The sequence below is a fragment of the Nanorana parkeri genome, unplaced genomic scaffold (assembly GCF_000935625.1).
Source record: "Nanorana parkeri isolate BGI_ZX_2015 unplaced genomic scaffold, ASM93562v1 scaffold515, whole genome shotgun sequence".
Classification (NCBI taxonomy): Eukaryota; Metazoa; Chordata; class Amphibia; order Anura; family Dicroglossidae; genus Nanorana; species Nanorana parkeri.
In genome coordinates this window covers 952,840-969,671 of record NW_017306783.1, presented here as the reverse complement: position 1 = coordinate 969,671, position 16,832 = coordinate 952,840, and the positions used below count along the sequence as shown (strand labels likewise).

General features: G+C 43.1%; 1 protein-coding gene across 1 annotated transcript in view; it reads right to left on the bottom strand.

Annotated features, from left to right (window-relative positions):
• Positions 1–1,168: 1,168 nt before the first annotated feature.
• The window catches only part of NUP133 (nucleoporin 133), a 508,027-nt gene continuing 492,363 nt past the window's right edge, over positions 1,169–16,832 (bottom strand). Inside the window, exon 29 of the mRNA XM_018561308.1 lies at positions 1,169–1,333. Within this exon, the coding sequence (XP_018416810.1) occupies positions 1,197–1,333 (137 nt within the window). The 3' untranslated portion in view covers positions 1,169–1,196. The remainder of the gene's footprint in view (positions 1,334–16,832) is intronic.

Here is a 16,832-nt window from a genome sequence, read left to right as displayed (position 1 = left end):
TAGTTTTTTGCGGTTTCACGGATGCACGCAATTTTAAGGCTTGACATGTTTGGTATCTGTTTACCCAATGTGACCCCTTTTTTTATATTTTACCAAAAAATTGGGTATTATATTCTGTTTATGTGCACTAAATTTCATTTTAGTGTATTTTCTCCTAATAATACTGGTTTGCACAAATAACATGCAACATAAAAAATAGCAACTAGCAATTTATTTATTTTGTTTTTTCAAATTCTTTATTTAGAAATAGACAGGTGAGTAGCAACACACATTATAATAGCAATGCATCAAGTCAATACAGAACAATAACTAAGTAATCAGTGGTAACGCAACTTCAAGGAGTGCTCACATGGGTACACTGTGCGTTCCAATGCAGATCATTACATCATCTTTATCATGAGAGTTAAAAAAAAAAAAACATGAACTGTATGAAGATCAAACATGAAAGCAGTCAGGGAAGAGAAGGAGGAAAAAGTAGCATTTGTTTTTATCTACAGGGCCTCTGCTTTCAGAAAATATATAATTGTTTGGGGGTCCAAAGCTGTTTTCTAGCCAAAAACTCTGATTTTATTATGTGGGCAAATAGTAAGAAATTGCTCTGGCCAGAAAGTGGTTAAAGTAATATGTATACAGTTTGTTTTTATTTGCAGGGCACACATCACTTTCTTTTCTATATATTGTCTTGCAAAACATTTTTATTTATACAATCTATAAACATAGTAAAAAAAAACTAAATACATTTTTTTTTCTAGAAAGTTAAGACTGGGTAGGGTGAACCAAGGTTAAGGTAGAGGCTAAATAGGAATACATTTTATTGCAACAAAAACAGAAAAAAAACCCCTTTTAAACTCACTTTAACTTCATTATATGCAGATCATATAATATGAATGCATATGAATGAAACAAAGGAAATACAATGTAACAATAACGTTGCTACATTGTATTTAACTAAACTTCTGAACAGTGTTTCACACACTGTTCAGAAGCTTTGTTTTACATGGCCTGTGTACTTGGACAAAGTTTTTTTCCGGGTGAACACTAAACTGGGTAATAATATGACTTGCAAGCATTAAAATAGAAAAAGAGAAACAACTAATTGAATTAACCCATGGAACAAATGAAACCAAACAGATACATTCTAATTTTATTAGCAATATCAGTATTTGCGAACAAAATGGTAGGTATGTACAAACTAATTAGACACGTTCTTTAAAAAAAAATTCATAGTTTGCTTTCAGAACAAACTCAAAACATCGATTTGATTTCAAAGAGCCAAGTTCATCTGACTGAAGAAGAGCATTTACATCTGGTAAGTAACTTTTAAGGTCTTTGCCTGTAAAAACGCAATGAAAACGCAATGAGTTATAATCATGTAAGAGCACACATCATAAGATGATACTGAGATGCACGTGCGTATGTCAGGATTTAAAAAAAACAAATAAACAACACAAATGCAGTACATGCACATTTGTACATTATCTCATTGAAGACCCTGCAAGTACAGATAAATACCTGTTAATCCTGGAAAAAATGCATTCAGCTTATAATTTTCTGTTGTAGGCCAACAACAAAATGCTTTTTTGGACTGAAATCACAAGGAATGGTGTTTGCCAAACCAGTTTGCTTTTTTGCTGAACTACAGAATATCTCTCCACAACACTGAGGGTGGGGTTGTACCCTAAATGAAGAACTGGGAGTGCTGATTAGACTCCTCAAGATAAGACAAGCTGAGTGCACAGGACAGCACGAGAATTTTGCCAAGAACGCATATTTTTCGCACTTATCAAACAGATATAACACAATGCTTTCAATAGTATAATACACAAGCCAAAAGGGAGCAAATAGGAGATGCTTGTTAGGATTTACATACATTTTAACATATACTAATGCTAAGGTACTATCTACTGTTTTTCCTTGCCCTAGCCACTTGGTCATGCTAATGTTAGAAGGGCCCCAGGATAACCTTGGTTGAGGTAGACCGCATCTATAATCACTTATATAGCAAAGTACCAAAAAGTGTAGGTTACTGAAGTCACTCCACTACCAGTTATAGAAACTCTTCTGATCTGCTGGCATACAAAGCCTGATTATCTTTGCAGCTCTTGCAATATAGCTGAACACATACAACTCTCCTGCTGACAGAAGGGGCCTGATTCCAGTCTGCTAGCTGTAACCATCTGTTGGGAGAGCTGTGTGATCAATCAGCCAGATCGGAAGAGCTGTCAGGGATGAGAGGGCTCCATATATCAGATGAGGGAGAGGAATGACCGCAGACACCTGCACATTTCAGGACCTTGCCTAAGGCAAGCCAAATGCAAGAGAAATCATTAGAATCCCACATCTATTCTAAACAGGGTGGTCAGAGGAATCCCTGCATCTGGCAGTTGAATACTCAAATAATGCCTGCATCTGACTGAATGCAGGCACTACTCAGTGGACAATTTTCGGCCCAGCTCCTCTGACAAAATTTGATTGAAAAATTGATTTTTGGCAAACTGGCCGGTGCTGTCAGGCCCGCGTGCCCACAGACTACTCGAATTTTGGCTGAATCTGTGGAAATTACATATTACAAACAGTAATCAGTAAAATAAAACACAAAATAATTGAAAAAAATTGAAATAGTAATAATAACAGCAACGTACCAAATGTAATGCAATGGCTAACAGAAATCAAGGTTTAAAACAGACTAGATAAACTTAATGTGAATAAATCTCCATGACCAGATAACTTGCACCCATGAGTCCTAGTCCTAACAGAGATCAGCCAAGTTAACCCCTTCATGACTGAGGCCTTTTTTTCATTTTTTGTACCCATGTTATATTCCACATTTTAGGCCTGAAAATTACTTAAAACCCCCCAACATTATATATTTTCTGAATGCCAAGACCCTATAGAATAAAATGGTGGTAGTTGCAAATTTTTATGTTGCGCAATATTAGCGCAACTCCTTATTAAACCCCAATATTTAGTGAAAAATTTAATTAAATGCCCCAAAACACAACAAAATATCCATTTTTTTTAAATGAAATATAAAAGATGAGGTTACAACGAGTAAAACGATACCCAACATGCCCAGGTTACAAATTGCGTGCATCCGTAAAACAGCGAAAAACCCCGTTACCCCAAAAAGTCCATAGAAGACGCTTTAAAAGCCCCCACAGGTCATCAATTTAGAGATACCCCAAAATACTGGCCCTAGAATTATTGCTCTCACTCCGGCGTGCGCGGCGATACCCAACATGTGTAGCGCGTTCGTCGTTTTCATACGTAGGCGCACCCGACGCGTGTTTACGTGGCGATGCGCGTGCAAAAATGTCGAGCGAGCAAAACACTTCTATCGAAGTGGTCATTCATTGCCGCTCTGACGTCCAAGCTATAGTGCTTTACAAAGGTAGACTTAGATGCCCATGTTGCCGCTCTACAAATGTGATCCGCCGATACTCCCGATGCTGCTGCCCATGACGAAGATACGGCCCTTGTGGAGTGAGCCCTGATACCCTCCGGTGAGGGTACTCCAGCTGTACGATAAGCGTGAACGATGGTGGACACAATCCACCTGCTTAATGTAGCCTTGGCTGCTGCCAATCCCTTCCTAGCTCCTGCTGGAATAATGAACAGCCTGTCTGACTTCCTCCAGTCCTTACATCTCTCCACATAAGTTCGCAGACACCGGACCGGGTCCAAACATTCATCTTTGCCTACTGCATTGAGAGCCGGAAGGATGATATCTTGATTCATATGGAAACTACTGTGCACTTTCGGTAAAAAACCTGGTACAGTTCTCAAAACCACTCTGTCTTCATGAAAGATGAGAAAGGGTTGCTCACAACCACAGGCCTGGAGCTCCGAAATTCTCCTTCCTGAAGCCAGGGCCACCAAGGAGACTGTTTTGTTTGTCAAAAACTGCATGGAAACAGTCTGTATCGGTTCAAAAGGAGGGCCTGATAGAACCTCCAACACGAGAGGAAGATCCCAAGATGGATATAAGGACCTAACCGGAGGGTTCACCTTACTGACTGCTTTCAGAAACCTGGAAACGTCCTGATTTTGGGTCCATCTGACCTCGGTGACAGCTGATAATGCCGAGACCTGCACCCTGAGGGAACTAAGACTCATCCCTCTTTCCAGACCCGTTTGGAGGAATTCCAGAATTGCTCCCGATGAGATTGTAGACAGGTCAATGCCCATCTGGAGAACACTGCCCACATCCGATAATACCGAGGAAGTGGAGACTTTCCGTGATCTCAGAAGCGTATTGACCACATTCTGGGACAACCCTGAGTTTGTCAATCTCTCCCTCTCAACAGCCATGCCGTCAGACAGAGGAGCTGAGGATTTGGATGTTGGAGTGGCCCCTGAGACAGTAGATCCGACGTCACCGGAAGCTGCCATGGTGCCTGAATGCTGAGAGACATCAGGAGAGGAAACCACGGCCGTCTGGGCCAATACGGGATAACCGCAATAACCTTCACCTTCTCCCTGCGTATCCGCTGAAGTACTGCCATGATCATGGGAAAGGGCGGAAAGATGTAAGCCAGATCGCAGTTCCATGGGTGCGATAAAACGTCTTGGCCCTCCGCTCTGTGGTCGTACATTCTTGACAGAAACCGGGTGACTTGGCAATTTCTGTGGGATGCCATTAGATCTGAGGATAGCCCCATCTCTCTCCCAGTCTGTTGAAGATTTGTTTCGATAGAGCCCATTCGGTCGGATCCACTTGATTCCTGCTCAGATAGTCCGCCACCCGATTTTCTGGGCCTGGCAAGTAAATTGCCCTGATGCCTGCCACCTTCTTTACTGCCCATGACATCAGAGGAACTACCGCCCGTATCATGCCCTGACTTCGTGTTCCTCCTTGGTGATTGATATAGGACATCACCGTGGTGTTGTCTGTCTTGATCTTGACCCATTCGCCCAGTATCTGTGGCTCGAAAAATCGGAGAGCTTGGAACACTGCCTTCAGTTCCAGTAGATTGGAGGAGGCATTCCTCCATCCTTCCGTCCATAACCCCTGTGCGAATTGGCCGCCCAGGTGAGCTCCCCAACCTGATCCGCTTGCGTCGGTCGTTATCGTGACCCACGGGATGCTCCCCAATGGGAAGCCTTTGCGTAGGTTTCTGTCTTGAGACCACCAGTACAGGGACATTTGGACCCTGTGTGAAATGGCAATCCACTGCCTTTTGTCTCGATATCGGTACTGTTGGAGGAAAGACTTCTGTGCCGCTCTCATATTCCATTGGGCCCACCGAGTGAGGCCTATGGTAGATGACATGTGACCCAACATGCTCATGAAACTCTCGGCTGTGACATGCGTACTTGCCAGCATTGAGCTCACCTTCTGCTTCAGTTTGAGTACTCTGTCCTTGGATACTTGAACCGTGCCCAGTCTCGTGTTGAACTCCGCTCCCAAGTACACCAACTGCTGAGTTGGCGTCAAGTTGCTCTTCTCCAGATTCAGCAGCCAACCATAGCCCTGTAGGACATCCATGCTCAGGTTTCTGCTGGAGATCATCTCCTCTTCGGAATCTGCCAAAATGAGCACATCGTCTAGATAATGAAAAATTATCACCCCAGTTTCCGTATTTCTGCTATAACCGTCACCAGAATTTTGGAAAAGGTTCTGGGAGCGGTACTGAGGCCGAATGGCATCGCCCGGAACTGAAAATGTCTGCGACCGACACAAAATCTCAGGAATTGTTGCTGCCCTGGAGCAATGGGGACATGGAAGTACGCATCCTTTAGATCTATTGATACCATCCACATCCCCGGCTGCACCACCTGTATGATTGTCTGGACAGACTCCATCCTGAATTTTCTGACTCGGATAAATCGGTTGAGCTGATGTAAGTCTAAGACCGGCCTCCAACCACCTCTTGCTTTCGGAGTTAGGAACAAGTGGGAGTAGAATACCTGGGACTGTTGGTTTGCGGGCACTGCAGTTATGACATCTTGAGTCAGAAGGGAATCGACAAAGCCCAACATAGCCTGCTTCCTTATCCCATCCCCCGGGAGTTTGGTTACAATAAACCTGCCTGTTGGGGGAAAAGATCGGAATTCTAGCTCGTACCCTTCTGTGACTATCCTGAGCACCCAAGCGTCTGCTATTGATCTTGCCCAGAGACATGAGAACCGTTGCAGTCTTGTCCCCACTCTCATGTCTCTGGGACCGACATCTTCATAAGGTCTGATCGCGCTTGATGTTCCTTGTACTCTGATCTCCAAGAGGCAAAACAGCTTAACAGGAAAACTTCCCAAGCCATATCTGTCTTTTTAAACAGTTTAAAATTCAAATTTGGCGCAGAAAATCGTCCTTCGATGACGTCACCCAGACCGGACTTCCGCGCATGCGCAAAAGCGCTCGGAAGCCGCCAGTGCCCATCCTGCTCTGCCCTTACACCGCTGACAGACGGGCGGGCAGAACGCAGCGGGGAGCCGCCACAACGAGTCGGGCCACGGCACACAGGTAAGAGTATACCCCACAGGCTTACCTTGTCCCAGCAACCTGCTGCCCACTGAATTTGCAGCCTCGCTTCCATAACCGCTTCCATGAGGAGGACACCTCTGACGTAGATGAAAGCTGTTTTCCCAAGGGGACACCCTTACTCGGGGCCGATTCTTGGGAACTTCCAAGGGGAGAGAGGCTGAACTCCCCTGAGGCCATCCAGAACTATATGTATCCCTATTCCTAGCAACTAGTGTATAACCCTGTCCTAGTGGGGACAGGAACAAAAAAGACTGGGGAAGCCGTCAGGAGGAGGTGCTTTTATGGAGAGGGTTAGGCCTTGTTTAACCCTTTTGGTTCCTGTTATCTAGGGGTAATTGGAGCTAAAACCCCAATGGTCAGCGCTGCCATGGATATGGCCAGGAATATCTCATAAGTGAATGGTTATCCACCTTTAGCGCTGTGTTATCACTTGCACATCATATTTTACCAATTCATAGCAGCTTTAGGATTAGTATTCTAACTTTTTAGCCTTATCTTTCCAAGAGCGCAGATTCTTTTATCTAGACGTACACTGTACGTCGTCAGTCACGAAGGGGTTAAAGGCAGGCCATTAATAATTTTCAAGGACGCCTTACTGACTGAAAGGGTACCAACTGATTGGCGTAAAGCAAATGTACCAATCTTCAAAAAAAAAAAAAGGGTTGAGATGTGTACCGGGAAACCACAAACCAATCAGCCTAACATCAACAGTATGCAAAGTATTTTAGGGAATGGTAAGGGACTATATCCAGGAATTTGCTGAGGAATTGAGGGACATTGAGGAAATAGTGTGTACATGAATAAAAAAACTAGCTACAGAGAGTATAAGTATAAATGGCTCATCTACCAAAAGGTCTAGGGTTGCGAGTGGCACACTCCAGGGCTCTTTCTTAGGGCCAATACTGTTTAACCTGTTTATTAATGATATTGAAGTTGGTATTAACAGTTCGTGTTTGCTGATGATACCAAAATATGTAGGGTAACAAATTCATCACAAGACATAGCAACATTACAGGAAGACCTTAAAGCGGACCTTTACACTCAAAAATCAAATTCTACCAATGCATCCCCCTATGTATGATGATTAATAACAGACATGTCAAGTGTAAAATGCTGTGATTTTGAAATACTTACACTTGCAGAGCATTCACTTCCTGCATGAAAGTGAAAATTACTTCAGTTTGCCAACGCAGTGCACACTGGGATTGGCTGGCCATCAGCAGAGCATAGCTGGGAAGTCTCATCTGTAATCTAATGATATCTCAGGGAAAGGCATTTTCCTCCCCTGAGATGATGTGCATGGTCACATGTTCTAGTCACATGTGCCAGAAATCAAGTAATAGGAGAGCTAGTAATTTGCCCTTAGTAAACATGGCCACTGTGAAACGACTGGGGAAGAAAAGAGAAATAAGGTATGCAAAGAATACAAAGTTTGTAGATTGTCATTACTAAACATTTCTAAAGGTGTGTTTGTTGTTAATGTAAAGATATGGTTAAAGGTCCGCTGTAATAAATTAGGGGGTGGGCAGCTAAATGGCAGATGAGGTTCAATATTGAAAAAGTTAAGCATTTGGGTGCTAAAAATATGCATGCAAGCTACTCATTAGCGGGAGCTCCTCTGGGGAAATTAGAGATGGAAAAAGATTTTGGGTTTCTTTAATAATATGCAATGCCGAACTGTAGCTAACAGAGCAAGCAGACTATCATGCATAAAAAGGGTATTTATGCTAGGGACAAATCTATTATTCTGCCACTTTACAAAACACTGGTCTGGCCTCATCTTAAGTATGAGGTTCAGTTTTGGGCACCGATCTACAGGAAGGATGTCCTTGAACTTGAGAGAGTGCAGAGGAGGGAGATGAAATTATTAAGAGGGCTGGAGGACCTAAGTTATGAGGCTAGATTACAGAAGTGTATTCTCTATTGACTGTTGCTGACTGTGAACTTCAGGTCCACCTTTACTGATTGACAGCAGCAGTGGGCGGGTGCAATTGCAAGCCTGCCATTGGCTATTGCAATTTGAAAAAGCCAATAACAGCCTATAGCTATTCATTGCCATGCTATTTTTTTCTTTACTCTGGTGGCAGGCGGCGGTCGCTGTCAAAATAATAATAAAAAAAAAAAAACAGATAGCAGGGGAATCGGCAGATAACAGGGGAGCTAATGCTTCCCCTGCTATCTGAAGGTTATTTTCTTTGTTTTCTTACAGCGGCCACCAGTGTGAAAATACTCCAACCGGGCTGCAGCTCAATGATTGCTGGCTTCTGGCCGGCTCGGTAGATCCAATAGTCGGTCAACCCATAATATGGACCTTATTTTGGACTCTTGGCTCAGGGATTTACTCATGGATATGTCTGGTGAGATTCATCCTTATAGTGCATTTTACAGATACTCTGCACAAGGATTTATATGATGTGGCAAGTGCAATGATTGTAGCAATAGTAATGTGCAATAGTAACATTACTGGCTGTGTGCGCTTGGGGAAGACACAGCAGAAGGGATCTATATTTCGAAGAGCTACAGTGGACTGTTGGATCATATATGTTGGGGTTGTGTAACAGGGTGGTCTGGAGTGTGGACACTCCAAGACGCACAGCTACATTACCACTGGATATATAGACAGATGGTGTGAATATAATTTGATCCCTAATCTGCGATGGTCCTCAGCATTCTCCATTGGTCATATATATATATATATATGATCTATCCTAGTGGATCCAAATGTATTCTCTCTATACGTGGACTTTTATAATTCACCATATCCTTATTTATTTTGGATTATAATCGATGGATTGAACCTATAATATGTCCTGGGATACAAAGATCCTACGAGTTTTTGATATCTGAGATTCTGCCATCAACATGTGAGCTGAAGGACTGTTCATTTTATAGGGATTACAGACATTGTGGTTGGAAGAAGAGGCTTTGTGAACCACTTCTGAGACCCATCCGTTGCTTGTTTATGTGGCTTTTTTTTTGCATGTTCGATAAAATAAATGAGATTTCACAGTATCCATAGATGTCTAAAGAGTGGGAACTTTTTCTATATGCTTATACTATTCTAATTTCTACACTATGGACCTGTGGGTTGACAGTTTATCAATGTTAGTTTACTTTTTTTGTTTAGGTATAATTTATTGATCTATGATAGTAGAAGTAACTGGGTTCCACCTATAGTTCCCCTACTGTACATAGATCATACTAGCAAGAATCTTGTCAATTAGGCTGCATTCACAATTGACAATTAAGTTTCTGTGCTCTATATGCAGAGAAAAAAAATTGTCAGGCTAGATGCCATGTTCATGCTTCTGGATGCGCGTTTACGTGCATTTATATGAGTTTACATGCATATGCGTTTAGATGCATCTGGTACCAGATAGTTTTTCGCTTTTACATGCATTTACATGTGTTTGGTGTGTTTAGAAGTTAAAATCGATTCCCAGATGCACATGACTTCTATGTTATCTAAACGCAGAGAAACTGACCGTGTGAATAGATTCACTGGAAATTAGATGCATATATATGTGTTCAGAAAGCTTTTTAACAGCATATAAATGCATCCAATCGCACCTAGTGTGAATGTAACCTTACTCTTAAAGAAGCAAAACGTCTGCTTCCCTGATAACCGACGGCATTTTATGACTGAATCTTGGTAAGATGACTTTGCAGCTGAGAGGTCCAGCATGAAAGATATAATGAAAATGCTCGTAAAATAAGCTTTTCGATAAGGAAACAAGAGTCTTCCAGCTCCTTGCACCAAAAAGGTGTTCAGAACACCTCTCCAGTCCATCCGGTTGGTACCAATTGTAAGTTTATTCTAGCCCAATAGAGGTAGAGATTTACCCAACTCTAGGGCTGGATGATCTGAACCACTAAGTAGGGACAACCTGAGTGTCAAGTGTCTCAGAAGGTTCCAGAGACTTTGGCTTCTTGTCTCATGTAGACTGAATGTTAAGTTGTAATGAACTGTAGTGGAAATGGGCATACAGATCTGTCCCGTAGGAGGCTATCATCAAACCCCAAACCCTTATGCTAAAAGGAAAGTTGGAGAGTTCCTGGACTACAGAGTTTGAGTCTGGAAGCAGACGGATTGAATTTCTCATGGGGAACAGAAAACTCTGGCTTGAGATGTGCCTAAAAATAAGCCCAGATATTACAAGTGGCTAGTAGGATCGAACGCCGACTTCTGGGGATTCAGGACCTAATGAACTTCTGTAGAGTCTGACCTGTTGGCCGATAACGGATAATGCCTCCGCCAACTGTTCACCTAGTAGAAGGTCGTCCAGGTATTCCACAATCGAAATGCACTGAGAGTGCATCCAGCTTACCACAGAGGCTAGCGCCCTGGTAAAAGTATAGAAGATAGGCCAAAGGCACTAGCAAGATGGGGATGCAAGCAAGGATTCCAATGTCCACAGAGGCAAGACTTAGCTGACCTGGTTTTGGAACTATGAACCGGTTAGAGGAAAACCCCAGAACCCTTCCCTGCTTTGGCACAATGGTAACGGCTCCTAAAGAGGGGGGGTTGAGCCACAGTGCTGGAAGGTCTGCTAGACTTAACAGGAAGATAGGCAGTTGTGAGGAAGCTGTGAGCGTGTAACAATCAACCAGTTCCTGAAAGGCTAAAAAATGATATCTCCTTCACTGGTATACAAGAAGGCTCCAAATAAATCCCTTCCTCTACCGGAAAATTATCAGAGGGATAATGGCTTCCTTCCCCTCAGTAACTGTGTCAGAAGGGTTGAAAGAGAAATATAATTTAAGGGAAAAAACTCCACTTTTGTTAAAACATTTTGTAATCTTATATTTAAAAAAAACTACCTTCCCATTACAAACTGCATCGCTGTTGGTATAATTGACTCCCAGACATTTTTTGGAAGTCTGTTCTGAACTGAGATGCAGGTAAAAAATAAACAAACATTTTCAGCATCCCTTGCAATAGAAATTTTATAGTGAGACATTCCGTAAGGGTTATTTACCTCTACGGGGATGCAGACACTGCAGCTTTCCTAATTAACACACAGGAAATTATGACTTGAACGAGTCAGTCAGGATCATACATCGTTCACAAAACTGCTTACAGAAAAAAAGGTGGGAATCTACAGCCACATTTGCAATGAACATAAATCACATGGGAGTATTTTTTTAAACTAAAATGTAGTAACATCCTAATCTTATAATTGCCAAAGCCAGGGGCTGACAGGCAACTTTTAGCCCAGGGGGCAAGTACAACCCAGAGGCCCATGGTGCAGCAACTTGGCCCCCCTCCCACTCTGCCTCTTCCCCCGCCCCCATCTGCCACTTTTGCCATCCATAGTGTGAATGATCGGGTGATGTGAGGACTCCTAGTAAGTCCATGAAAGTGTTGACTGGCTGGGGGATGGTGCTCTCCTCCCACTGGGCTCCCTACATGGTTCTGGCCTTACTCTGCTCCATGTCCAGTACTTAGGCACTCTCGCCCACTGTAGGCTGTCCATGCTTCTGGGCTGTGAGCTGTGGGAGGGGCTGTATAGTGTCAAAGTCAGTGTTCTATACTTTTTCTCAATCCTATACATTTTCTCGACTGTGTCACTTGCAGTGGGGCCGACTCATCCGAATCAGCTGTTTTCATGACCCCCTTTCTTCATGACATGCGCACCTGGAAGAGACGCAGTAGAGAAATTTATCGGTTGAGGAAAATTAAAGCACACTGGTAGTGGAGGGATGCCTCGTCTGTGTTGCGACCCTGGTAGTTCTGCCAATAACTCCAAGCTGTAGAGGGACTACAAATCTCAGCACATTATAGAACAATGTAGAATAATACCATCAGCTATAGAGTGGCATTGGCTATAGAGAACTATTAGCTGGTAGTTCTGCCAATAACACAATGCAGAATACCATCAGCTATAGAGGACTATAAATCCCAGCAATAATGACTACCAACAGCTATAGAGAACTACAATTCCCAGCAATACCATTATACAGCAATGCAGAACAGCATCAGCTATACAGGACTACGAATCCCAGCAATACATATTACAGCAATGCAGAATAATATGAAGCTACATACTCTGTTGCTCTGGGTTTGCCGCCTGATGTCTCCAGGGTCCAGAGAGTTTCACAGGTGCGTGTGGTTGCAGCAGGGGCGGCTCCCTAATTAGGCTCTCAGGTGGCCAATGCGGACTGTCAGGTGGTCAGTGCTGGCTCTCTGCTGGTCAGTGCGGGATCTGTGGGGGGCTCCCTAATAATTAGTGGTGGCTCTGTGGTAGCTCCCAGGTGGGTAGTGGGGTCTCCCCTGTGGCCAGTGGGGGTTCCCTGGTGGTTAGTGGGGGCTCTGTGGTGGCCAGTGGAGGCTCCCTGGTGTAGGGTGAACATTCATCTAGAGCTGCAGCTAATGATTATTTTCAAAATCGATTAGTTAGCCGATTATTACGTTTGATTAACCGGTTAATCAGGATTTTTTTTTAAAATGGCTCCAGTGGACTACTAGTTTGTATTGAGATTGTAGTCCATCACAGGAGCAAGCTTGGAGCGGTGGAAGTAAAAAAAAAAAAGTGTGGTGTGCAATATAGTGAAATGGAAAGTGTAAAATTATACAGCAATCAATGCAGAATGGCACCGGCTATAGAGGACTATAAATCCCAGCAATAGTACATTATACAGCGCAATGCAGAATGCCACCAGCAATAGAGGAATACAACACATCCCAGCAATAGTAGATTATAGCTGGCGGTAGTCTGCATTGCGCTGTATAATGTACTATTGCTGGGGGTTGTAGTCCTCTATAGCTGGTGGTATTCTGCATTGCGCTGTACAATGTACTATTGTTGGGTTTTGTAGCCCTCTATAGCTGGTGGTATTCTGCATTGCACCAGTGTATAATGTATTATTGCTGGGATTTGTTGTGTTCCTCAATAGCTGGTGGTATTCCGCATTACGCTGTATAATGTATTATTGCTGGGATTTGTCATCTTCTATACAGCGCAATGCAGAATACCACCAGCTATAAAGGAGTACAACAAATCCCAGCAATAATATATTATACAGCGCAATGCAGAATACCACCAGCTATATAGGAATACAACAAATCCCAGCAATACATTATACATACAGTGTATAATATAGTGCTAAGATTTGTATTCCTCTATAGCTGATGGTACGCTGCTCTGTATAATATACAGCACAATGTACCATCAGCTATAGAGGAATACAAATCCCACTATCCCAGCAATACATTATAGAGCACCATGTGGGGGGGAAAGTTCAGGCTTACCTGAGCAGCCTTCCAGCAACTTGCTTCTCAGAAGCTGCACACAGCATGCGTCGGTTTAAGTAGTAACCAGCACACGCTGTATGCAGCTTCTAACAGCGTCGGAGACGGGAGGCTGCGCTTGTCGATGGATCCAGGGATCAGGTGAGTATTAAAAAAAATGGTTTATTTTATGTTCCATTTAGAAATGTCACCGGATTTTATTTTAAAAATGTTGTCACCTTACCTTAGCCTGGTGGTTAGTGGGGGCTCCCTGGTGGTAGAGAGGCGGTGGAGTGAGGGAGCCACTGCACCTGCGGCCGGAGGGGTCGGTGACGGGCCCCCTGTCCAAGCTTGGCCATAGCACTGCCCAAGGCTGGGGCAATAGGTGGGATACGAGTCTAGGCAATACCTCTTTGAGCCATGGCTGCCTCCTAAAACAAACAGGCAAAAGACTAAAAGTATATGCACCAGGTAAGAAAGTGAATTGCATCCCATTCCCCTGCGTGCGGTATTGTAGTGTTACTTCCTACAAGTACGTCATCCCTGGTCCCCCTAGTGATGTTACGGCATTCAGACTGAAGCTTGGGCACATTAACCCTGCCTTCTGCCCGCCAACTGCCACAAGCCCAGGAACCGCTGCAGCACCGTGCCTTCGCTGGCCACCTGCACTACCCCAGAAGGGGAGGAGGAGGACATGGCAATGCCTGGGGTCATCAGGAGTCGACCCCCTGTAAAAGGGAGGAGCCGAGGTCCTGGAAGCTTGCAGGGATACCTCTGACAAAAGACAGCAAGGCTTCAGGCAACCATAACCTAGCAGAGCTGCATCAGGGGGGAGCTGCTGACCCAACGGCCATCTGGCCAGGAAAGAAAACAATAAATGCTGCAAAGTCCTGGACAGTAGGAAACAATCTAAACGGAGGGGGGTGGGCGGGGTTTTTAAGCTGTTCTAGTTGGGTTTCCTGTAGACGGAGGAACAAATCATCTCTATGGTTGCTGTCCTGGAAGATGATTGGGGAAATTCAGCTCTCTTACCACATCTTTAAAAAAACGAGAGGGTCTGAGATCCAGTCTGTTAAGAGCAACTAGGATATAGTACACCTGATAAAATAGTGTCATCTGTATAATTTGATCTCTAGAGGAGATAAGGGAGGACATAAATGTATCAACAAGTTCCAGTTAATTTGAATCAAGACTAGGAATCCAATCTTGCCATGTTTTCTTAGCTTTCTAGAATCTAGTGTCTTATTGCTAATTAATCTAAGGGTCATAGTGTTATTATTTAACACTATGACCCTTTATTTATTATTTACATTTTGAAAAGTACTTGTACTTGTCAAAATGTGCCGATACATAGCGCAGAAGCTTGCGCTATGGTTTTTTTTTCTTACTTACCTCGCCGAGATGGGGTCCTAATTTAGGTGGCCGGAGACTGCTAGATGACCCTGCTCGGAGCGCCATCCACCGGAGCAGCTTTACTATTAAGCAGGGTATAATTGTAAATGTATTGTCTGTACTGCATTAGCAGTATATATTCTATATGTACTACATATAAAGTACATATAGAGTACACACTGCTAATACAGTGCAAACAATACATTTACAATTATCCTCTGCGAACATGAATGGATTAAATGATCTGTATGTAGCCCTGTACTAGGGAACTCTCTTCCACAAGCAGTGGTATTATCAGAGAGTATTGAATCATTCAAAAATCATATATATACCTTCCTCAGAGAAGATAACATACAGCGGTACAGGTATTCTTAATGACAGGAACACACACAGACTCGTATACACTCACACACTCACAAAGTTTGAACTCGATGGACCTGTGTCTTTACCCAACCTCAAATACTATGTAAGTGGGAAGATCATTTTTTTTTTAAAATGAGTATGAACTGAACTGCTGTAATATTTTAAGCTGATAAAGAGAAGGGTTGGGATCAGATAAAAAAAAATCTAAGTGTTATCTGTACAGGTGAAACTCGAATAATTAGAATATCGTGCAAAAGTAATTGCAGTAAGTGCTGCAAAAGGGGCCCAAACCAAGTACTGAGTACATATGCATGCTTGTAGTTTTCAGAGGTCCAATATTGTTCTATGTACAATCCTTGTTTTATTGATTGCATGTAATAATCTACTTTTTTGAGGTTGTGGATTTGGGGTTCTTGGGGTTTTCATGAGCTGTAAGCCATAATCATCACAATTATGACAAATCACGGCTTGAATTATCTTGCTTTGCATGTAATGAGTCTAATCTCATATATTAGTTTCACCTTTTAAGTTGCATTAGTGAAATAAATGAACTTTGCACGATATTCTAATTATTCGAGTTTCACCTATATATTTAGAAAACCTTTCCTCCAATCACGAATGGCCAGACCCTTTACATGAGAAGACATCTGAATCAGGGGTGCAAAAGGCTCAGTTTCATAAGCAAAAAGAATGGGGAAGAGGGGCAGCCCTGATGGGTGCCCTTAGAAAGGCACAAAGTGGTGGGATATCATTGTTAACCCTAGGCCTCACTACGTGGGATTTCTATAATATTCGGACGCAACAAATTAGCCAAGGACCAAATCCAAAGAGCTGTAGGACACGTAAAAGAAACAGCCATGCAACACTGTCCAAGGCCTTGCGGGCCTGAGGCAACTCAACTAGATGGGCTTCTGCTAAAGATTGTTTGTGGAGTTCCTCAAGAGTGGCAATACGAGCAAGCAGAGAGGAGCACTTCTTTCCTTTTTTATTAAGGTGAGCTGGAATGTGAATACATTCCCCTTGAAATACACTCTTGTGGCCCTCCCAGACCATGAGAGAGGACGAGCAAGGCCACAGAGCATGGCAGGTTGAAATCTCCACCTATAATGAGATAGGTGTGATCTAGTTTGGCAATTTGGGTTAAAGGTTTAGTGAGGAAGTGAATCTGACCAGTATTCGGAGCATATATATTACATATTATGGTAGACACCCCCTGCCATGCTCCATGTAAGACCATGTATCTCCCTTGTTTATCTGTGAGAACCATGTTTGGCGTAAACAAGCATGTGTCCTTTAGTATTGCAACCCCTGCCTTCTTCTTAGTGTGAGAAGCAGAGTAGACCCGGTGGTATATGGAGGAGA